Raw genomic sequence first — 20,759 nt, 5'->3', positions numbered from 1 at the left:
GAGGTCATCGTGATTCCTTTGAGTGTTCTAGCTGCTGGTTTTATGAGCGCTCGCTTGAATTTTCTTATTTTAACCAATAAAACATATCTAACACCACATCCCTTGTAGCATTGCTTAGTGGCGTATCTCCACTTTTCTTCCTTAGCAGCAGCCAATTCTGCCACCAGCCATCCAGGTTAGGCTCAGGGGCTTACTTGGGCTTCCTGCTACCAATTCCACCACCTCTACCAACCACCTGCAACGGCACTTTTTTTTTTAAATTTATGTATGTATTCTTTTTTTTTAAATGTCATAAGCCAAGCCATAACAACAAAACCCAGGAACAAGAAAAAAACAAAAGTGGGGAGGGAGTATTTGGACTTCTTTCTTCGTGGAGAGGCGCCAACTGAGAGACCAGTATGTCACGGGACATAACGTGATGCAGGAGTCCCCTCCTTTTTCTTTCTCCTACCAATAATCTGCCACAATCCAAATCACGCCCCTTCACCATCCTGCCCTTCTGCCATCACTTAACCCATTTATAATCCTACATCCTAGTCCGAAGGGACCGTCCCCAGTCATGATGCCTGCTGTGTTTATAACACAGGGCATTGCTTTCTTACTGGACAGCCCGGCAGGCACTGTAAACACTGAAGAATAAAAGCACTTGTATTAAATGTTACATTGTTAATAAGGATTTTGTACAAATAATAAAACTAAGGATAAAAATGTACCTATTAAACATGTACAAAAAAAGGTATATTAGCCCCTTGCTGATGGCATCTGGTGGTCCTTTAGGTGGATCTTAAAGATGATCTTCGGTCATTAAAAAAAAGTTGGAAACTACAAACACTGTAGCTGCTGTCTTTTAATAAAAGAACACTTACTTGTCCAGGTATCCAGCGCTGTCTTCACCCGAGTCAGTTCTTTGCCAGTCTTTGGGTCCCCAGCACCACTATGTTGACTTCGGGAAGCCAGCTGTGACTCCTGGCAGTTTCACAGCCAGCTTCCCACTGCTCATGCGTGAGCTGCGCTGCACCCTGTGAATGGTCCCGCAGTCTTCTGGCACCTGTGAAGTGTCCCAGGAGGCTGTGGGGGGGGGGGGGGTTGGGAGAAGGGGATCACTTAGGCAATCCAAATGGTGGAAGTGAGTACCTGTCACAACTAGGTACCTGCTACCCCCCCCAAAAAAAAAAGTTTCCATTATTGTCAGAGGAGTGGGGGATTATTAGAAACAGTGTAACTTTCATTTTTATCTGAAGTTCAGATTTAACATCAAAAGGCAAAGGAAAAGTTCTTAATCTTGTGGTCACCAAGTGATTGGCTGTCACAGTGGCCACATGATCGGAAGCCTGTCCCACTGGGAACTATTAGTGACAGCTCAGGCAGTGTGCTGGGAGAATGCAGTGAGTACATTCTCAGCACACAACAGCGGAGCCCCATGGATACATATATATATACAGTTGCAAGAAAAAGTATGTGAACCCTTGGGATTACGTGGAGTTTTGCATGAATTGGGCATAAAATGTGCTCTGAACATCATCTAAGTCACAACAATAGAAGAACACAGTCTGCTGAACATAATACTACACAAACATTAGATGTTGCTATGGTTTAATTGCACATAACATGTAAACATTCACAGTGCAGGGAGGAAAAAGTATGTGAACCTTTGGACTTAATAACTGGTTGACCCTCCTTTGGCAGCAATAACTTCAACCAAACGTTTCCTGTAGTTGCAGATCAGACCTGCACAATGATCTGGAGTAATTTTGGACCAATCCTCTTCACAAAACTGTTTCAGTGTAGCAATATTCTTGGGATGTCTGGTGTGAATCGCTCTCTTAAGGTCGTGCCACAGCATTTCAATCGTGTTGAGGTCAGGACTGTGACCAGAAGGCGTATTCTGTGCTGTTGCAGCCATTGTTTTGTTGAATTACTTGTATGCTTTGGGTCATTGTCCTGTTGCATCACCCATCCTCTGCGGAGCTTCAGTTGGCGGACAGATGGTCGTACGTTTTCCTGCAAAATGTCTTGATAAACTCTGGAATTCATTTTCCCATCAATGACAACAATCCGTCCAGGCCCTGAGGCAGCAAAGCAGCCCCAAACCATGATGCTCCCTCCGCCATGTTTTACAGTGGGGATGAGGTTTTGATGTTGGTGTGCTGTGCCTTTTTTTCTCCACACATAGTGTTGTGTGTTCTTCCCAAACAACTCAATCTTGGTTTCATCTGTCCACAGTATATTTTGCCAGTAGTGCTGTGGAACATCCAGGTGCTCTTTTGCAAACTTCAAACGTGCTGCAATATTCTTTTCGGACAGCAATGGCTTCCTCCGTGGTGTCCTCCCATGTACTCCATTCTTGTTTAATGTTTTCCTTATTGTAGATGTGTCAACAAAAATGTTAGCATGTGCAAGAGATTTCTGTAGGTCTTTAGCTGACACTCTGGGATTCTTCTTTACCTCATGCAGCATTCTGCGCTGTGCTCTTGCAGTAATTTTTACAGGACGACCACGCCTAGGGAGAGTAGCAACAGTGCTAAACTCTCTCCATTTGTAGACAGTCTGTCTTACCGTGGACACATGAACATCAAGGCTTTTGGTGATACTTTTGTAACCCTTTCCAGCTTCATGCAAGTCAACAATTCTTGATGGTAGGTCTTCTGAAAGCTCTTTTCTGCGAGGCATGGTTCACATCAGACAGTGCTTCTTGAAACCAGTAAACCCAAAACAGGTGTGTGTTTTTTAAGGGCAGGACAGCTGTCAGCAACACATCCAATATCATCACACTGATTGGAGTCAAGGTTGGCTCACTCCTGGCTCCAATTAGCTCTGGGAGAAGTCATTAAGCTAGGGCCTCACATACTTTTTTCTCCCTGCACTGTGAATGTTTACATGTTATGTGCAATTAAACCATGGCAACATCTAATGTTTGTGTAGTATTATGTTCAGCAGACTGTTCTTCTATTGCTGTGACTTAGATGACGTTCAGAGCACATTTTATGCCCAATTCATGCAAAACTCCACGTAATCCCAAGGGGTTCACATACTTTGTCTTGCAACTGTATATATAACAGCCCACCCACCGTGCTGCCATATAAATTTAATATGCTGGTGGGAATAAACTAAAATTGACCACAACTCACTATACTTTTCCTGAAGCTGTTGAGGACACGGAGCGTGCTACACACACCCCAAAAACGTTATCAAACTGAACAGGCGGTGTGTAGCATGTCCAATTTTTCTGCCTTTATGCTGTGCCCACCTCACCCCTCCTAATTGCTGGCAATTTTAGGCTCTAAAACTGAAGCCAGAAGTTCAGCTCAAACAGCTGTCAAAAATGAACCATCTGCCTCAGTGTTTATGTTTACAGTAATTCTAAATGCTGCTACTTCTTTTTAACCACATGACCTCTGGAAGGTTTTACCCCTTTCATGACCAGGGCATTTTTTGTTTTTCACCACTGCACTACTTTAACTGGAAATTACTCGGTCATGCAACATGACTAATTATATACCTTTTTCACTCAAATAGAGCTTTCATTTGGTGGTATTTGATCACCACTGTTTTTTTTATTTTTTATTATATAAACAAAAAAAGACCAAATATTTTGACAAAAAAAAAATCAATATTTTCAACTTTCTGTCATAAATCATATCCAATCAAACAAAAAAGAATCAAATTTCTTCATAAATTTAGCCCAAAATGTATTCTGTTACATGTCTTTGGTAAAAAAAAAATCCCATTATGTCTATACTAATTGGTTTGTGTGAAAGTTATAGCATATTCAAACTATGGTATAGACACTGGAATTTACGCAGCTATGACACTATACTGATAATGGCGGTGATTAGCGACTTATGGTGGAACTGTGGGCTAAAATAGGGTGGCGGGCAATCTGGCGCTGACAGCCCTCACTGGGAGGTATACTAACTGTCTAACTGACACTGACATCAATAGTGACACTAATATAGTGATTACTGATAATACTGTACACTGTCACTGTACTAATGACACTGGCTGCGGAGGGGTTAACATCTAGGGGCAATGAAGGGTTGCCTTTGTGCCTAACAATGTTTAATGTGTGCTGCTTTTACAAACAGATCTGGCTGTTTTTTTCTCCCCGATTTGCCAGCCAGATCGTTGCTCCGTGTATAGAGTCTGTGCTGTGATTGGATACAACCGATCAGCAGGTCTCAGCCATAAATCATTGGCCAGGACCTGCTGACAAACTCCCGCTGCGTCCAACCACCAATCAACCTGTAAGCAAGCTGGCAATGTAGTTAATAATAAACATGTTCTACTTACCTGCTCTGTGCAATGGTACTCTCCTCACTGGTGCATTAGGCTCCTCCTCTTCTTTGTGCGCCACCAAAGGAAACTGCTTCCTATGGGGGCACACCTGTGGGCTGACTTCTGAGCTGGGCTGTGTGTGTCTATTGACACACACAGTATGCATCAGGACCGAGATTTGAACTCATGACCTCTTCTCACTATCACTCGTTATTAACCTTGGCTTGTTCCTCAACTACACTTCTGTTTGATCCTAACCTGCAACCACTTGTTACTGACCTTTACCTTGTTTGCTGACTATGCTTCTGCTTGATCTCCACCTGCTATATCTACGACTGGACCCAAGCTCACTCATCTCCTAGTGGGGCTATCCTGAGGACTGTGACCTGGTACTATCACACAGCATAACCCATCTCCACCATCAGGAGCTCTGGTGAATAGTGCTTAGACCATGCAGGATGACGTACTTGTGTATTTATCCAGCTGGTTGGACTGTGGCCCCTCATCCCATCCCCTGCTCCCTCCTCACAGGATTTAATGACTTCTGCTGCTGCCTCTGTGCCTATGTGGAGAGGGAGTGAGAGCAGCGCTGGTTGCAGACAGGCACAGAGCCAGATCGATATATAATGTATAAAGCAAGGTTAGGGGGCAATACACTTACTGAGCATTTTTTATCCTAATGCAGTGAATACATTAAAAGAGAAGTATAGGATTTATTATTATGTTTTTTAATCATACTTACCTAAGTGGATGCAGCATTGGACCAATGCTGCATCTTTCCTCCGCCGGCTCTAAGACTGAGTGATCAGACACCACTGATCACTCAGTTCTCCCCACCGCTCTGAGCAGAGAGCGGTGACTTGTCAGTCTCCGGCTCTCTGCTCTGCCCCCCCCCAGTGCTCACTGGAGCACTGGGCCGAGAAGGGGGTGGGTTTGGCTGGCTCAGGCTCTCAGTAGATCGCTGAAAGGCTGGGCCAGGTGCCGGTCCAGACATCTGGGTGGATCCTGATTTTAAAGTCGAGATCTTTCTCCAGCATGGACTGGCTGAGTGACATCAGTCAACAGCAGGCTTCAGCCTTCTGATGGCTGAAAATGGATCACAGGGCTACAGGACGAACTGTACTCCTGTGCTCCAGAGGGCAAGTAGAGTAAAATGGACTTTGGTTGTATCTCTCCTTTAAGGTAAAAAATGTCTTGCTATGCAGAGCAATAAAAAGCAGTATGCTGGTGCTTACAGGGGAGAGATCTGTATTGGTTACAAACAGACCTCTCCCCTGTTAGTGTTCCTCGGCGACCGCCGGGTGCTGGTTGGGAATCTCTGGCTGGGACCCAGTGATTGACAGCTGTAGCCACCAATGGCAGCGTGGGTATGGCGGGTAAGGTATATGTGATTTTGCGCAGCCCTGCCTCCCTGTAGCAGTAATTCTGCTATACAGCAGTCGGGAAGCAGTTAATACTTACTTAGTCCACCACTTTCTATTCTGACCTCCACCATACTGAAGAGATTTTGCTACTGAAGAACCTTCTACATCTAACACAATTCTAGTTCTGAAAGATTTTTGGTCTGTGGTTCCGTCAAAAGAAGGGGAGCAGGTTTCTGACACTCCAGGAAGAAGCAGAAGATTCTGGGGCAGTGAGCAGACTCTTCAATACAGGAAAGATCGGAACAGTAAGCAGCGCGACAAGTGAGTGTTAGAACACTTTTTTTCCATTCAGATTTTTTTTTTATTTTATCAGGAGCACTGATTCTCTCATTCCTGACATGACATGAAGTCTTATCATTACCAATATGTTAAAAGTTTGAAAAACCCGTTATGTTGGAGGGGTTGTGGGGAACTGAGCACAGTAGGTCACATTTGATGGGAATGTCACAAAATTCAAAAATATTGGGAAGAAGTACTTCACTTGACACAAGAAATTATAGGGATAAAAATATTAAAGGAGCCTGGGGTATGTCTCTTACATGGAACAGAGTTAACGGTTGAAAGGTATAAAAATTCTGGGCTATTACACTATCTGAATGCAGAAAAGGGTTTGATTACTAATTTCTGGATGGAACAGGAATCAGCAAGGATATCGGATTGGATCAAAAAGCTAGATTAGATATATAGGATGGAAGAAATATACCACATAGATGAGGATAAAGTGGAATGTTTTCGTGAGAAATGGAAAAAGTGGGAGGAGTTTAAAAAGGTTAAATTAATTGAAATTGTATAGAAAGAAAAATATATTATACCCTAGGAATCCAATAAGATAGAGAAAAGAGGCTGAGAGGTGGGGTTGGGGTAGGTAAGGTGTGGGATAGGGTGGGGGGATATGGGGAGTTTGTATTTTTTTTTGTATGTGGGGTGTAAATAATGGAATAAGTTATGTTGAAATTTTAACGGATGGAAGAGATAAAATGTAAAACTCAATAAAATATTATTGAAAAAAAAAAGTTTGAAAAACAGACAATTTTACCTGCAAATGTGAGTACCGTTTGCGAGCTTCACACACGTTCCTCCGTTAAGGCACGGATCCTGGGAACCTTCACAGTATAAAGCTGAGGGCGGGGATAGAATTAGTATTAAACATAACATAACCGCAAAACAAACTGATTAGGTAAATTAACTTTTTATATCTAAAATGCTCTTAAAAGGTTATTGCAACATTTCATAATCCTGATATATGCCTGATATACCATGTACTTGTATGAAAAAGTATCCTGTTCTCTTTGTATTGCTTCCTTTGTGTGAAATCCCTGGTGTTCCTGCCAGTCCCTCTGCGTTCCTATTAAAAACTGACCACACTGGCCATGAGAGCGCTACGTAGTCAGTTCCCTAGCTGTGCTGCCTGCTCTCCTCCAATGATCAGACTTGTCCTGACACCCCCCCCCCCCTCCACTGTGTGCTGTTGTTTCTCCTCCTACAGCTCTCTTATTTCCTTATGTAGCTGAGAAGAGAGAGAATGTGATCACTTCTTAAAAAAAAGGAAAAAAGGTATTTAGAATGTCTTTTTTTATATATATAAACAAATGCTTTACCTTTAATTTCTGTTTTAAACTGAATGGGCTTTTTTACAAGGTGAGAGTTCACATATACTTTAACACCTTGTAAACAATAGATCTTCATGCACACGGGACGTTTTTACAGTGGCTGTTTTTGGCTTTTGACGTTTTTTTCTACAGCCAGTAAACTCCCCAGCATGTTATCCTATGTGTCCATGCACACATAGTCTGTAATCAATGTTTTTTGGGAGGGGCGTTTTTTGGCTGGAAAAACCCCCCAGAAATAGTGGGTTTCTAGAGGAGTTTTTTAGGCTGTAGAAACACTTTAACGCTGAAAAACGCTTGTAAATCGTGGGAAACCAGCGTTTTTGGACTTTTTTTGATAAAAAAAAATCTTTCTTTTTGGTTAAATAAAACTCTAAAAAAGAGCAAACGTTAACAAATGCAAAAAAAAGCGGCAAAACGCTCATACAAAAATGCTAAAAAACGTTGAAATACTCACGTTTTTAACATGACTTTACACAGCTAATGTCACCAGCATTCGAGCAATGTGCATGGAGCCTTACATATGGATGTGGGGCAGCACAGCGGCTAAGTGGCTAGCACTCCCACCTAGCAGCACTAGGGTCGTGGAATCGAATCCCAACCATGGCACCACCGGCATGTAGTTTGTATTTCCTTCCACACTCCAAAGACATGCTGCTAGGTAAATTGGCCCTACTATGTGTATGTATGAATGTGAGTTAGGGACCTTAGATTGTACACCCCTTGAGGGTTAGGGACTGACGTGAATGTACAATATATATGTAAATTGATGGTGCTATATAAGTACCTGTAACAATGTGTAAACAAGGCTGAAGGTCCTATTTACTTTTTTGTAGTGCGTGGGTTGTGTTGCGGCAGCCCATTATACCATCAAACATACCAAAATTTGTAATGCAATGCACTACGGTCTATTACCATTCTATATGACAAACTACAAAACATGTGCATTGCCTTAGTGCAGGGGTTGCCAATCTTTCCTATAAAGGGCCACTTTACTATCCTGTAGACTTTAGGGGGGCCAGACTTTGTCCAGTGGGAGTAGAAATTGTCCCAGTGTCAGTGGATATAACCAGTGACCTATCATTGGTGTCTGTGGGAAGAAGAGCCCAAATCACTGCTTGCAGTTTGAGAAAAAGTGCATCGTATCAGTGAGAGAAATAGTGCTCATTTTTGGTGTCAGTAAAAGAAGGAATGCCCCATTGTTGGTGTCCGTGGGAGCAATAGTGCCCCAGGGCTGAATAATGGCAAGCAAAGGGCCATATTCAGCCGCAGTTTGGAGACCACTGCCTTGGGGTGCCATTTATGTAACGTGCGTAGCAGTAATGCACACGTTACCAGCGGCGGACTGACCATTCGAGCACTCGGGCATTGCCCGAGGGCCCGGGGTCAGTAGGGGGCCCCATGAAATGCCCCTGGTACCTTTTGTTATAGGGTTTTTTGAGTGTGGGCAAGGACACAGGGGCCCCATGGTCCCCTATTGCCCAGGGGCCCCATAAGTTGTCAGTCTGCCTCTGCACATTACTGCAATGCAAAGAAGTAAATAAGTCCTAAATTAGTACATGTGGCTTTGCTGTGCCTCAGTCTGCTGATCTTGATGTACGGGTTTGTACTTAACAGATGCTGAAATGTGTATCTTTGCAGTATTCCATGCTCATTGTCATTGTCTCAGTGTTACCCAAGACATTTAACATCTGTGTTTTCTTCCTTTTCTAACAGCCAAAACGGAAGGTTTTAATTAAAGAACAACTACAAAAGAGGATGCAGCATGCATTCTGCAGGATTTGCCTGTGTATAGCACAGAGAAGAACATTCCAACCATTCTTCTATGTTGATATTATATAAAGTAGAAAATGATTATTACAAGACAGTACAACAAATTTTGGGCTTGTTCATACGTGAGGATGAGAGGTGGTAAAACCACGATTTTACCGCCCCCAACTGCTACCCTCTTTAGATGCAGAGGAAGCAGGCAGGGGTGCACACGTGCTGTGGCTGTGATGCTTTCCTTTGTGGTGGTGGAATACCCCCAGCCAAGTGAATGATGCCCCCATGCAACTTCGTGCAATGTGCGTGGCTGCATCGCACTAGTGCAGTGATTAAGGGGTTAAATGCTCTCTGAAGAATGATCCCAACGTGGATCGCTCTTTAAAGAGTAAAGCATGTGTGCACGAACCCTTCAAAAGTCTAAAATAGTTCTTCTATTGAATGCAAATCAAAATAATACAGTTTACTTTATGCTTTACATGGACTATGACTCTGGATATGCACACGTAACATGGGATGGTTCACAGGACCTTGTACATAAGAAAATCAATAACATTCTATAAGAGCATAAATACATGACACAACAAAAAGTAGGTTCAGTGATCCAAAGGCTGCTGTGTTTTTTAAAGCGTGACACCAAAATAACAAAAACTAATTGACAGTCAAAAAAATTCACCATCAATGTAACTCAGTGTCACCTTCATTTCATTTAGGAATTTTAAGGTCCTAATCTTACCCATTATTGATCAAACCATTCAGGATAGACCACATATTAGAGCAGGCTTTCTCAACCTTTTCAACACAGAGGAATCCTTAAAATAACTTTCTGGTCTCAGGGAGCCCCTGCTGAAAGTTACTATATCTACAACTCATAATACCATAGTGTGATGGTCAGTGGGTAGAATGCTCCTCACACTTGTAGACATTGGGGAGAATTACCACCTTACGGATATCTCAAAAGATCAATGGTGTCAGTGGGAACTTATCTGAGAGGCAGAAATTGCTCATTGCTCAAGGAACCCCTAGCAACCTCTGGAGGAACCCTGATTGAGAAACCCTGGATCAGAGAAAGAAATCAATTGATCATGAATATTCCTTCATCTAAGACCTCTTAACCTCACCATAAGACTTGGAAACCATTATCCAACCATAAATACATTTAAATTATTGATACATTTCGGTAATATAACATTTAAAACAATGTCTTTTCTGGTGGCAAAACCCTCTTAACTTCCTGTGGGGGAAAACCAAGGGAATAGGCTACAATAGCTGAAACAACATTAAAATACTAGGAAGGATATTGAAAACCAGATACATCTAATCTTTTTATGACAGAATGATAAGGCCATACAAAACTGAACTCTAGAAAAGAAGCATCTAAACAGACCAAAATGACCTTTGGTTAGAAGGCCAGATTAAAGAAATTCAGGAAGTTTAGCGACAGGACAAACTAGAGAAATATGTAATGTAACCTTGTAAGAAGCTTTGCCTATCTGATCAGTTTTTGGTCTTAGAAAAATAAACACAAAGTCCCCAACAACTAAAAAGACTAAAGTAAAATGGACAACAAGGACATAGTAGATATTGTTATCTCACCAACCTTAGAAGCCCTTCCATAAGGAAAGAAAAACTGCATTAAAAGAAAACCATACCTCAGGGTACACTCAAGCCTAGTCTTAACAAGTAATCCCAAGGATTAGGATGCCAACTGCCTACCATCAACAACAGGCCTAGTACACCAAATACCTTTTAAAATTCATCAAACTTAATATGAACATGATACAAAGATTAGGTTTAGGAGGTAGAATAGGCTAATGCAATGTGCAGTAACATTATCAATATGGAAATCATAACAAAAAAAATTAACAAAATTATACCACATGGACCAGGCATGAAAATATTCTTCTCAGGTTCTGGATTTTTTAAAATTTAAATGCAGTGAGTTCCAGATTAGGTCCCAGAGGAACCCTAGGCATGGCCAACCTTCAATATTTGCTTTCATGAACAATTTGTGAAACCTTTGCAAATGAGACAAATAATCCACAATATCATTGCAGATATCAGGAACATGTTTAGTCTTTGTGTCATATATTAAACTTCATTCCTTGCACTGCATTATTAAACCCAAATCTGAGCAATTTATCCACCAACAATTTACAGTGAATATCCTTATTACCTATGTGCAAACTAATTCTTTAATTTTTAACATGATGACCCCAAAAAACAACTGCAACTATAACCAAAAACAATTCCAAGAGCAGTAAATGGCACAAAATTTGCAAAAAAATCACACAATTTGGAAGCACACTGATCGCCTGACCAGAGAGCTTCAAAATCAATAGCCCCAGATGCATCGGTAAATAGACTTCAGATTTAAAATCAAATCCTCCTGGCAAACTGAACAACCTTTAAAAATTAACAAAACATCATCCTAAATCTACAAATAATTCTTAACAACACAGGACTAAAAAGAATAAGGGGTTTTGGAACCCTTAGCAGCTGTGACTAACTTGAGGGGAAAACTCTAGCAACTGGAACAACCCTGGCTGCAAAGGCAAAAAAGACCCAGGAGAGACTAAATATCTTTAGAGAAGATCTAGCAAATTTTTTTTAAAAGTTCTGTCCCCTATGAGACAAAGTATATGTAGGACTTTGTTCCATGTTGCTAGATGTTTCCTAACCCTAGTTATGAGGTCTAACCTGTCCTCCTCCCCTCCAGCCCATCCGACAACAGCTATGTAGAAGATGGCTGATTCATTGATTCATCTCAGTTCTAAGCACAGCCAAGAATAAGGAATGCAGAGAGAGAGGGGGTGTGGCAATAATACAGTTCAATGATAAAAAAAATCTATCAAAAAAGTGTTAAAAAAATGTAAATTGTGAAAAAAAAAAAGACTAAATAAATACTATACTATTAGCTAAAATAAAAATCTTAAGAGCAACCTCAACACCCTGCACACATGCAAATGTAATTGCGCCCATAGGACATGAATTTGGAGGGCAAACAACAATTCCAGGGCCATCATTCATGATTAACTCTAAATTAACAACCTTTAAAATCTTTTAAAGCTTCGTGCAATTTTGGGTACCATAGTTTTTCACCATTTCATGGGTGAGTGCAGTTTTAAGGCTTGACATGTTTGGTATCTATTTGCTCAATGCAACTCCATCTTTTAGATTTTACCATAAATTGGGTATTATATTGTGTTTGTGTGCAATAAAATTCATTTTAGTGTATTTTCTCCTGAAAGTGTAGATTTATATAGAGTTGCACAAATATTGTGCAATATAAGAACTTGAAACTGCCACCATTTTACCCTAGAGGACCTCTGCTTTCAGAAAATATTTTACTGTTTGAAGATTTCATTGATTTTCTAGCAAAAAATGCAGATTGTAACAATCCTTGAAAAATTGCTCTGGATGTGACGTGGTTAAAGGCTAACGCCGTCTTTTACGTGGTGCTAGATGGAGCCCCTCCACCCCCAAAACACATCGCTTCTTCCCATGACAGCATGCAGGGGTTCTTCACCCATGCAGCCGCTGTCACTTAATGCAGCTTTGCTGGACTCCACCTAATCCGTGAATGAATGAGCTACAAGTTCCGTCTGCCATCCCGGCAGATGGACTTGCAGTTCTCAATGGAATACAAGTATGGTGATCAGCAAACTCGTTTGTTCATTGACACTTCCTCCAGCTCTCTTACTGAAAGCTCGGTAGAGACATAAAACTGGAGGAAGAGTTTGCAGAACCCTGCCATTGAACCTGCCTGTAAGCTGTGGTTGGTACCCCTTTTGTGGGTGGTGCTGGTTTAGTCTTTTATAAACTAGAGCCAAGAGAGCCCAGAGAAAAAGGATACCTAATATATTGCCTTATACTGTAAGCTTGTAGCCTTAGAAAGTGAACCCTTTGGGGTAGGCCTGGGACAGGCTCCAGTGGGAAACCCACATATGGGGTCCTGCAGTGAGAGCAATGGAGAAGTTCTACGGCCATTCTTTGTTAATGTTGGCCTTGCACTGTGCAGAATAATTAATGTCAAGACAAAAAGGGGGAAAGGGAAAGGTGTGTTGACCAAAAACTGGTCAATATGCTTCTGCTACAGTAAAGCCGAGGACCAAGGGACGTATTTGTCTCATGTTTTTAATTGCGTGTATCATCTGATTAAGAACTTACAACTCTTTTTTTTTTTGGTTTGAGTCAAAATATTAGTTTTTATCACCAAAAACAAATGGATCTAGCTTTTTGCCAATTATTTCATGAAATGGCTTAGTTACAGTAACTGAAGTGTACGAACTTTAAAAACAAAAAAATTGATTCTTTTGGCGTTCCAAAATCTTTTGGTCCTCAAAGGGTGGCTAAACGTTTAGTCCTTTATAACCTAGATCCAGAAGAGCCCAAAAAGCAACAGGAAAAGGCTACCCCCAGTATATTGCCATATACAGTAAGCTTGCAGCCTTAGGAAGTGAACCCTTTGGGGAAGACCTGGAACAGACTCCAGTGGAGAACCCACCTATGGGATCCTACAGTGAGAAAAACGAAAGAGTCGGGTCGTTAATGTTGGACCTGCACTATACAGAATTATTGATGTCTGAGCAAAAATGGTGGAAGGGGAAAGGTGTGTTGACCAAGAACTGTTCATTATGCTAGGAAAAACATCTAGTCCTTCATAATCTAGAGCCAGAAGGACTAAACGTGTAGCCTTTTATTATACTGCCATGTAAACTTGTAGCTTTAGGAAGTGAACCCCTTCAGGTTAGGCTCCATTAGAGAACCCACCTATGCAGTCCTACAGTGAGAATAATTGAATGCTGGGGTGGTCATTCTTTGTTATTGTTGAATTTGCACTGTGCAGAATTATTGAGGCCAGGACAAAAACGGGAAAAAGGTGTGTTAACCAAGAAGTGTTCATTATACTCCTGCTACAGTAAAAACGTTAAAACTGCTACAGTAAAAATGTTAAAAGGCTGAATATGTGGACATTCCTTTTTCTAGAGGTGGGCTTTGGGCCTGGAGAATATGAATAACCAAAGATAGCAGAGTTTCTCTATGCTACAGGTGGGTACATACTCTATCTTGTTCCTGAGCAGGAGTATGGTGGGGAGGGCCCTTGACCAGCATGGTAGTTGCTGGAGGCAAATCAGGGCCCTGCTTACACTCCATCCAATGGTTCTGGTTGTGATGCTTTGCAGGCTCATATGCAAAAAAATTATAAATATAAATGTTTTGCTGTAAATAAATGAGCATTTATTTATTAATTTTTCCACAAAGTGGACTTTAACCACCTGCCAACTGCTACAGTGCGGGCTGGCTGTGCAGAATCACATATATATACGTGATTCTGCTGTTCCAGGTAGAGATTCTGCCTACCAAATCTGTCACTGGCTCCTTTACATGCCAGTCAGCGGGTCTCGGCCAATGATTCATGGCCTGGAACCCGCCAATTGTCAGAGAAAGTGACAGTGTTTGTAAACAACACAAATCTCTCTACTGACAGCGGGATGTGCCGGTTTTTGTCTCCCTGCAAAGCAGGGAGACAAAAACTGTCACATCCCTTTAGTAAAAACACCACATATTGCACACATTACACATAGTTAGGCACACAGGTAACCCTTTGATTGCCCCAGAGGTTAACCCCTTCCTGCCCAGTGTCATTAGTACAGTGGGCAGTGCACTGTATTAGCACTGATCTCTGTATTGGTGTCACTGGTGATGTCAGTGAGTGTCAGAATGCCCGACATACTATCACAGTCCTGCTATAAGTCGCTGTTTGCTGCCATAACTAGTATAAAAATAATTTCAAGTATATATACCATCGTTTGTTTGAAACATTTACATACATTTCATTTGGGTACAGCGCTGCATGAACGCATAATTGTCAGTTAAAGTATCGCAGTGTCCAATAGCAAAAAATGCTCTGGTCTTAAAGGGGGGTAAATCTTCCAGAGGGCAAATGGTAAAAAGCCTTTAAAACAAGCAGTCTGATGGATTTTTGGTTGCATTAAAGATATATGTCCAATATTTGTGAGATGTGGGGTGATGCACGTAGAAGTGGAAGCCGCTCACCAGACATTTCGGCAGAGGAATGTAAAGGGTGGAGATGTCACAATCTTCCTGTTGTTTTCCTGCTGTGTGTGGGAACACAATAAACAGAAATCTAGCACTTCTACAGAGAAGCCTAGCACACTATAATACCTGCCTAAAATACGTTATATAGAAAAAGTTGTTTCCAAGACAGACTTGCACAGCAATTATTATTCTGCAGCACAATGGAACAAACACAGATTTTAAGATAAGCGTTTGGAAGTGTCAAAGATAATTTTAGCTGCACATAATTGTGCACATGATTTCCTCTCTATATAACACGTTTTTGTAGAGGGAGCAGGTACAGTAAGGGCTCGTTCAGACTTGCAGTGCTCTCTGAAAAGTGATCCGTGTTCAGATCACTCTTCACAGGTGGTGTGGAGGCATTATATCGTCTCCTCGCCTTTTGATTTAACCCCTTGATTATTGATTGATTATTGTACTAACACACCAAAACCACGTGCATTGCATGCAGTTGCATAGCAGAGCGGCCCCATGCACTTGATAGGATTATGTTCTATGGGGGGAGTAGCGACAGAGGCTTTAACCACTTAAAGACTGCCCGCCTGCAATGTACTGCGGACAGGCCACAGCTGCAGGACCAGCGACGTACTTGTACGTCGCTGGGGCTGTATCAACACAATCTTCGTCTTAAGGGCAGAGGAGAGATCTAGAGTTGAATAGATCTCAGATTTCTCAAAAAAGAGTACCTGTCACTGTCTATTGCTGTCACAGGGGCAGGGGCAGACTGACAACTCATGGGGCCCCCGGGCAATAGGGGATCATGGGGCCCCTGTGTCCTCGCCCACACTCAAACCACACCCAAAAAAGCCTATGAAAGGTACCAGGGACATCTCATGGGGCCCCCTACTGACCCCGGGCCCTCGGGCAGTGCCCGAGTTCCCCAATGGTCAGTCCGCCCCTGCACAGGGGATATTTACACTGTGAGATGGGGAAAACAGCTCTCATTGTTTGAACACTGTTTGTGTGCAGTAAATTATGGTGTGGAGTAAATTGATGTTTTGACTGACATTCTGCAATTTAGCCACAAGATGTCACTGTTTTTCTAACACAGGCTTAGACTGCATAGATATTTGTATATTCATGAAGAGGTGGGTTTTCACACAGAGTTGGGGTTTTTAGCGAACAAGAAGAGAGACTGCAGCCATGTTTTGGACGAAGCTGAATGCAGGAGCCATGTTCTGGAGAATGCTGAATGAAGGGGCCGTGTGAGCTGCAGCTGGGTGAAGCTGATGAGATTGCTGCCAGGAAGCTGATGAGATTGCTGCCAGGAAGCTGATGAGAGCAGAGGAACAACGCAGCATACACTGCAATATCACAGGCCTGCTGGAGAGACATTTGTTCTGTTCAGAGTCACCAGCGGATGTAAAAGCAGACTCGGGCCGGTAAGATCGTGCACGCACCTCATTTCAGTGTTGGCGCCGATAGACTGCGACCAGGCCTATAGTTAGTTAGTTAGGGTCTCTGTTTGTGTTAGGCCACAAGTGTTGTTACTGATTATTGGAAGGACTCCACAACGTAAAGTGACATTTCACATTGGAGAGCTGATAAAATCCTACAAACTCAAGCCAGACTGGTGTTTTGCTCAGAAGGAATACTCAGGCACATGCTACAGGACCAGTTATGGGAGGGGGAATACTGTAGATTTGTGTAAGATTGTAAGCTGTTGTGCTGCACCGCAGGCTAGCCCATACCGTACACCCATACACTGATTCCTGCTCTTTTAGGGTAATAACAGGTAAGGTGTGGCAGCTTAGTTGTGCCCGCCAGTAGGTAAATTACTACACTTTCTACCTTCATCCATAAGAAGGCGTCGTGCTGTGCAGCACAAGGGTCCCAGCCTTTGGGCTGGGTGTATGTAAATTTATTGCATGTTCCCAGCATTTGTGGTTGTGTTTATTTGCCACATCTAAGTAAAATTCTGTTGTGGCAAAAGCTGGTGTTGGGGTTGCTTTCCTCGTTCGTGACTTCACTGTATCCTGGAGAGCCCACCCCGGTACACGGCTTACAACACTCTCTGTCAAAACAATAAAAGTGGTAAAAAAAAAAAAAGAATGAAAGAGACAGTGTAAAAATGAAAAGAAAAAAAAAAAAAGCAAAATAAATAATTAAAAAAAATTCACACCCGCCCCTATCCCTGTGCTCACGTGCAAAGGTAAACGCAAGTGTCAGTCCCGTGTCGGTATGTAAATAAAGATTGCACCATGGATGTGAGGTATCACCACAATCATGAGCAGTAATTCTAGCACTAGATCTCCTGTGTAAATATAAATAGTAACCTGTAAAGGCTTTTAAAGTGTCGCCTATGGATATTAAAAATGTATGTGGTTTGTCGCCGTTGCACAGGTGTGTGCAATTTTAAATCAAGTCATGTTTGATATCTGTTTACTCGGTGTAATATTGTCTTTTATATTTTACCAAACAATTGGGCAATATATTGTGCTATTTTTTTGTGCATTAAAATTAAAAAAAGTGAATCAAAACAAAAAAAACGTGTTTGCAAAATCACTACTCAAATACTGAGTGACATAAAAAAATTGCAACACCCACCATTTTATTCTCTCAGTATATCTGCTATAGGACGGCGGGAAAGTGGTTAATGAATTTTGCAGTTGCTCATATTAGCATAATGTGTATGCATGTATATAGCACAGTGGCTAAGTGGTTAGCACTTCCGCCTGGCAGTACGGTCATTGGTTCGAATCTCATCAAGGACACTACCTGCCTGGAGTTTGCATGTTCTCCCTGTGCCTGTGTGGGTTTCCTCCCATCTTCCAAAGACATGCTGGACATCCTGTGTAAATTTACCCTAGTATATATATGGATGTGAGTTAGGGCCCTTAGATTGTACACTCCTTGGGGGCGGGGACTGATGGGAATGTACAATATATATGTAAAGTGCTGCGTAAATTGACGGCATTATACAAGTACCTGAAATAAATAAATGTACATGCGTTTTTACAGTATTCGTGTAGTTTTTAAAGGAATTATGATATATTAAGCACTGTGTGTACAAGGGAGTTGGGATTTATTGCACTTGATCTATTTATTTAATTGGCTTTATCATTAATTGTGTTTTATGCATTTACATGTGTTTGTCATTTTTAAATTGTATAATTTTTTTTGCACATTTATATTGAGTTACACATATTTTAGTTGTGCTGCACTTTCTTTATATTGATTTCTATTGGTGTCTGGCTGAATGATGGTGAGGAGCTGCAACGTAATATATATAGTTTTTGATGCACATTTGGGTTAGCGCAGAGTTTTTATCTTTTTGGTTTGTTCTATCCTTATTTAAAAGGTTCCCTCACCCAAAATGGCCACTGAAGTCTTTCAAGAGTTGGGTGTCCAGTCAAACTACTTTGCTCTCTCAGGGCACTGAATGAAGTCTCTAAGGGACCAATTGCTTTATAGGGCCCCCTCTTCCATTCAATAATGGAATTAGGCCACATGCAGGTGGGAAGGCTAAATGCACCTTCCTACACGCAGGTAGTTAGACAATATGGGCTAGTACTGTCCCCTGGATGAACATGTGAAAGCAGTCTAATGGATTGTTTTCTTAACCACTTGCCGTGTGCCCTATAGTAGAAGTACTGCTGCAGGGTGGCAAGGCTGTTCAAAATCACGTATATATACGTGATTTGCATCTCCGGGTGGGTCCTACCCACGCCGCTATTGGCGGCTGAGAATGTCAATCACCGGGTCCTGGCCGGTGATTCCCGGCCGGCACTCGATGATCGTCAGCAAAGCTGAGAGGGGAGAGACCTGTGACAGCACACGTCTCTCTCCTGTCAGCATGGACATGCTGCTTTGTATCTCTTTGCACAGCAGAGAGATACAAAGCAGCATGTTTTCCAAGTAAAACAGCACACAGTTAACCCTTTGATCGTCTCAGATGTTAACCCCGTCCTGCCCAGTGTGATTAGTACAGTGTCGTGCTTTTAATTAGCACTGATCATTGTATTAATTGTTACTGAGGATTTCAGTGGCAGTTAGTTCCCACCCAGTGACAGAATTCCCGCCACAGTCCCGCTATAAGTCGCTGATCGCCGCCATTACTAGTAAAAAAAAAAAATTCCAGTATATATACTACCATTTTAGATGCTATAACTTTCATGTAAACCAATAAATACACACTTATTGGGATTTGTTTTTTTATCAAAGACATGAACCAGAATACATTTTGGCCAAAATTTATGAAGAAATTAGATTTTTTTTAATTTTATTGGATATGTTTTATAGCAAAAAGTCAAAAATACTTGGGTTTTTTCAAAATGTTTTTGTTTATAATGCAAAAAATAAAAAAAGGAAGAGCTGATCAAATACCACTGAAAGAAAAAATGACACAAATTACATGAATTTCATTTGGGTGCAGCGTTGACCGTGCAATTGTCAGTTAAAGTAACACAGCGCCGTATCGCAAAAATGGCCTGGTCAGGAAGGGGGGTAAATCCTCTGGAGGGCAAGTGGTCAAATTATAGACTATTTTTTTCAAACATTAGTTCTGCATGAAGAGTGGATATTTGGGTGACAGGTTTCTGTATATCACTTTGAAAGACTGTTACACAAGCATTAATCAGTTGTGGAAGGCAACCCATGGGTCTTCGCAGTACTTGCAAAAATGCCTTGGGCCTCATTCACATGGGCAGCCTAGGAGGGCGGTAATAATATGCTGTTGAGCCATACTTTTACTGCCTCCAACTGCCCAGCAAAAGAAGAACTTGCAGCCCCTCGGGGCTGTATACATGTGTGTTAACATGCCAGTGTTATACTTGCACATATTATGCATAAATTACTGCACTAAATCATAGAAGTTTCTGTATTTATTTTATGGCTTTGTACTCATCACTGTATTACTGATCTTTAGGTGTGTACATTGTTCCATAGTAAATAATGCACCTGTGCTCAGATCAGTAAAAAAAGTGTCGTTTTTTTATACTCCCTTATACAAGAGGCCTAACTATGTTATTTGGACAGAGCCGATGACAAGTCGTGGTCCAATGAACAAACTGTAGGCAGAAAGAGGACATGAGGGATTGAACCAGAAACAGTAGTGTCCCTTGCCTGGCTGTGCAGTGTAGTAGAGTTTGGGAATCAAAGGACTAGCTTAACAATAGTACAAATCCTTGGGCAAGTCAATCAGGAGCAATATTGGAATTTAAAATGGTTATAAACCTCAGACATGAAATATGAACAAAACACATCCCTCTATAGTGTGTACTTGTCTCGTTCCAGAGCACTGCATATGATTTCTGTCTGCTGCCTTGTTCCTCTGCTATCTGAATGAGTCACTTGTGACATGTTTCTTGAAACCAAACAATAAAAATGTGACAGTAGAGGGAGCTCCAGCACACAGCCTGAGATTGACAGCCTCAGCTCTGTTCTCGTATGCTGTGTGAAGGGGAGTGTGTCCCTTCCATCTAATTAGCTTTCACTGAGCTCTGCAGAGTACAACATCAGCTGCCAGCCACCTTCTTTCTGGAAGCTCAGACAAGCTGTATAAATTCTGCACTTTGAAAGGCTCTAGAGAAGAGAAGAATGCAGGTAAACAGGTACAACTTATGTATTGTAAGCTCGAAAGAGCAGG

The 20,759-nt window shown here is 41.7% G+C and overlaps 1 protein-coding gene across 1 annotated transcript in view; it reads right to left on the bottom strand.

Moving 5' to 3' along the window:
• Positions 1 to 20,759, bottom strand: part of LOC149449026 (uncharacterized) — a 127,983-nt gene that overhangs the window by 97,745 nt on the left and 9,479 nt on the right. The window contains exon 2 of the mRNA XM_089693912.1: positions 6,736 to 6,817. Within this exon, the coding sequence (XP_089550038.1) occupies positions 6,736 to 6,817 (82 nt within the window). The remainder of the gene's footprint in view (positions 1 to 6,735; positions 6,818 to 20,759) is intronic.

The sequence above is a fragment of the Staurois parvus genome, unplaced genomic scaffold (assembly GCF_062004578.1).
Source record: "Staurois parvus isolate SC_StPar_1 unplaced genomic scaffold, SC_StPar_1.0 ptg000640l, whole genome shotgun sequence".
Taxonomy (NCBI): Eukaryota; Metazoa; Chordata; class Amphibia; order Anura; family Ranidae; genus Staurois; species Staurois parvus.
The sequence above is the reverse complement of the archived record's forward strand: the minus strand, read 5'-3'. Positions and strand labels throughout refer to the sequence as shown.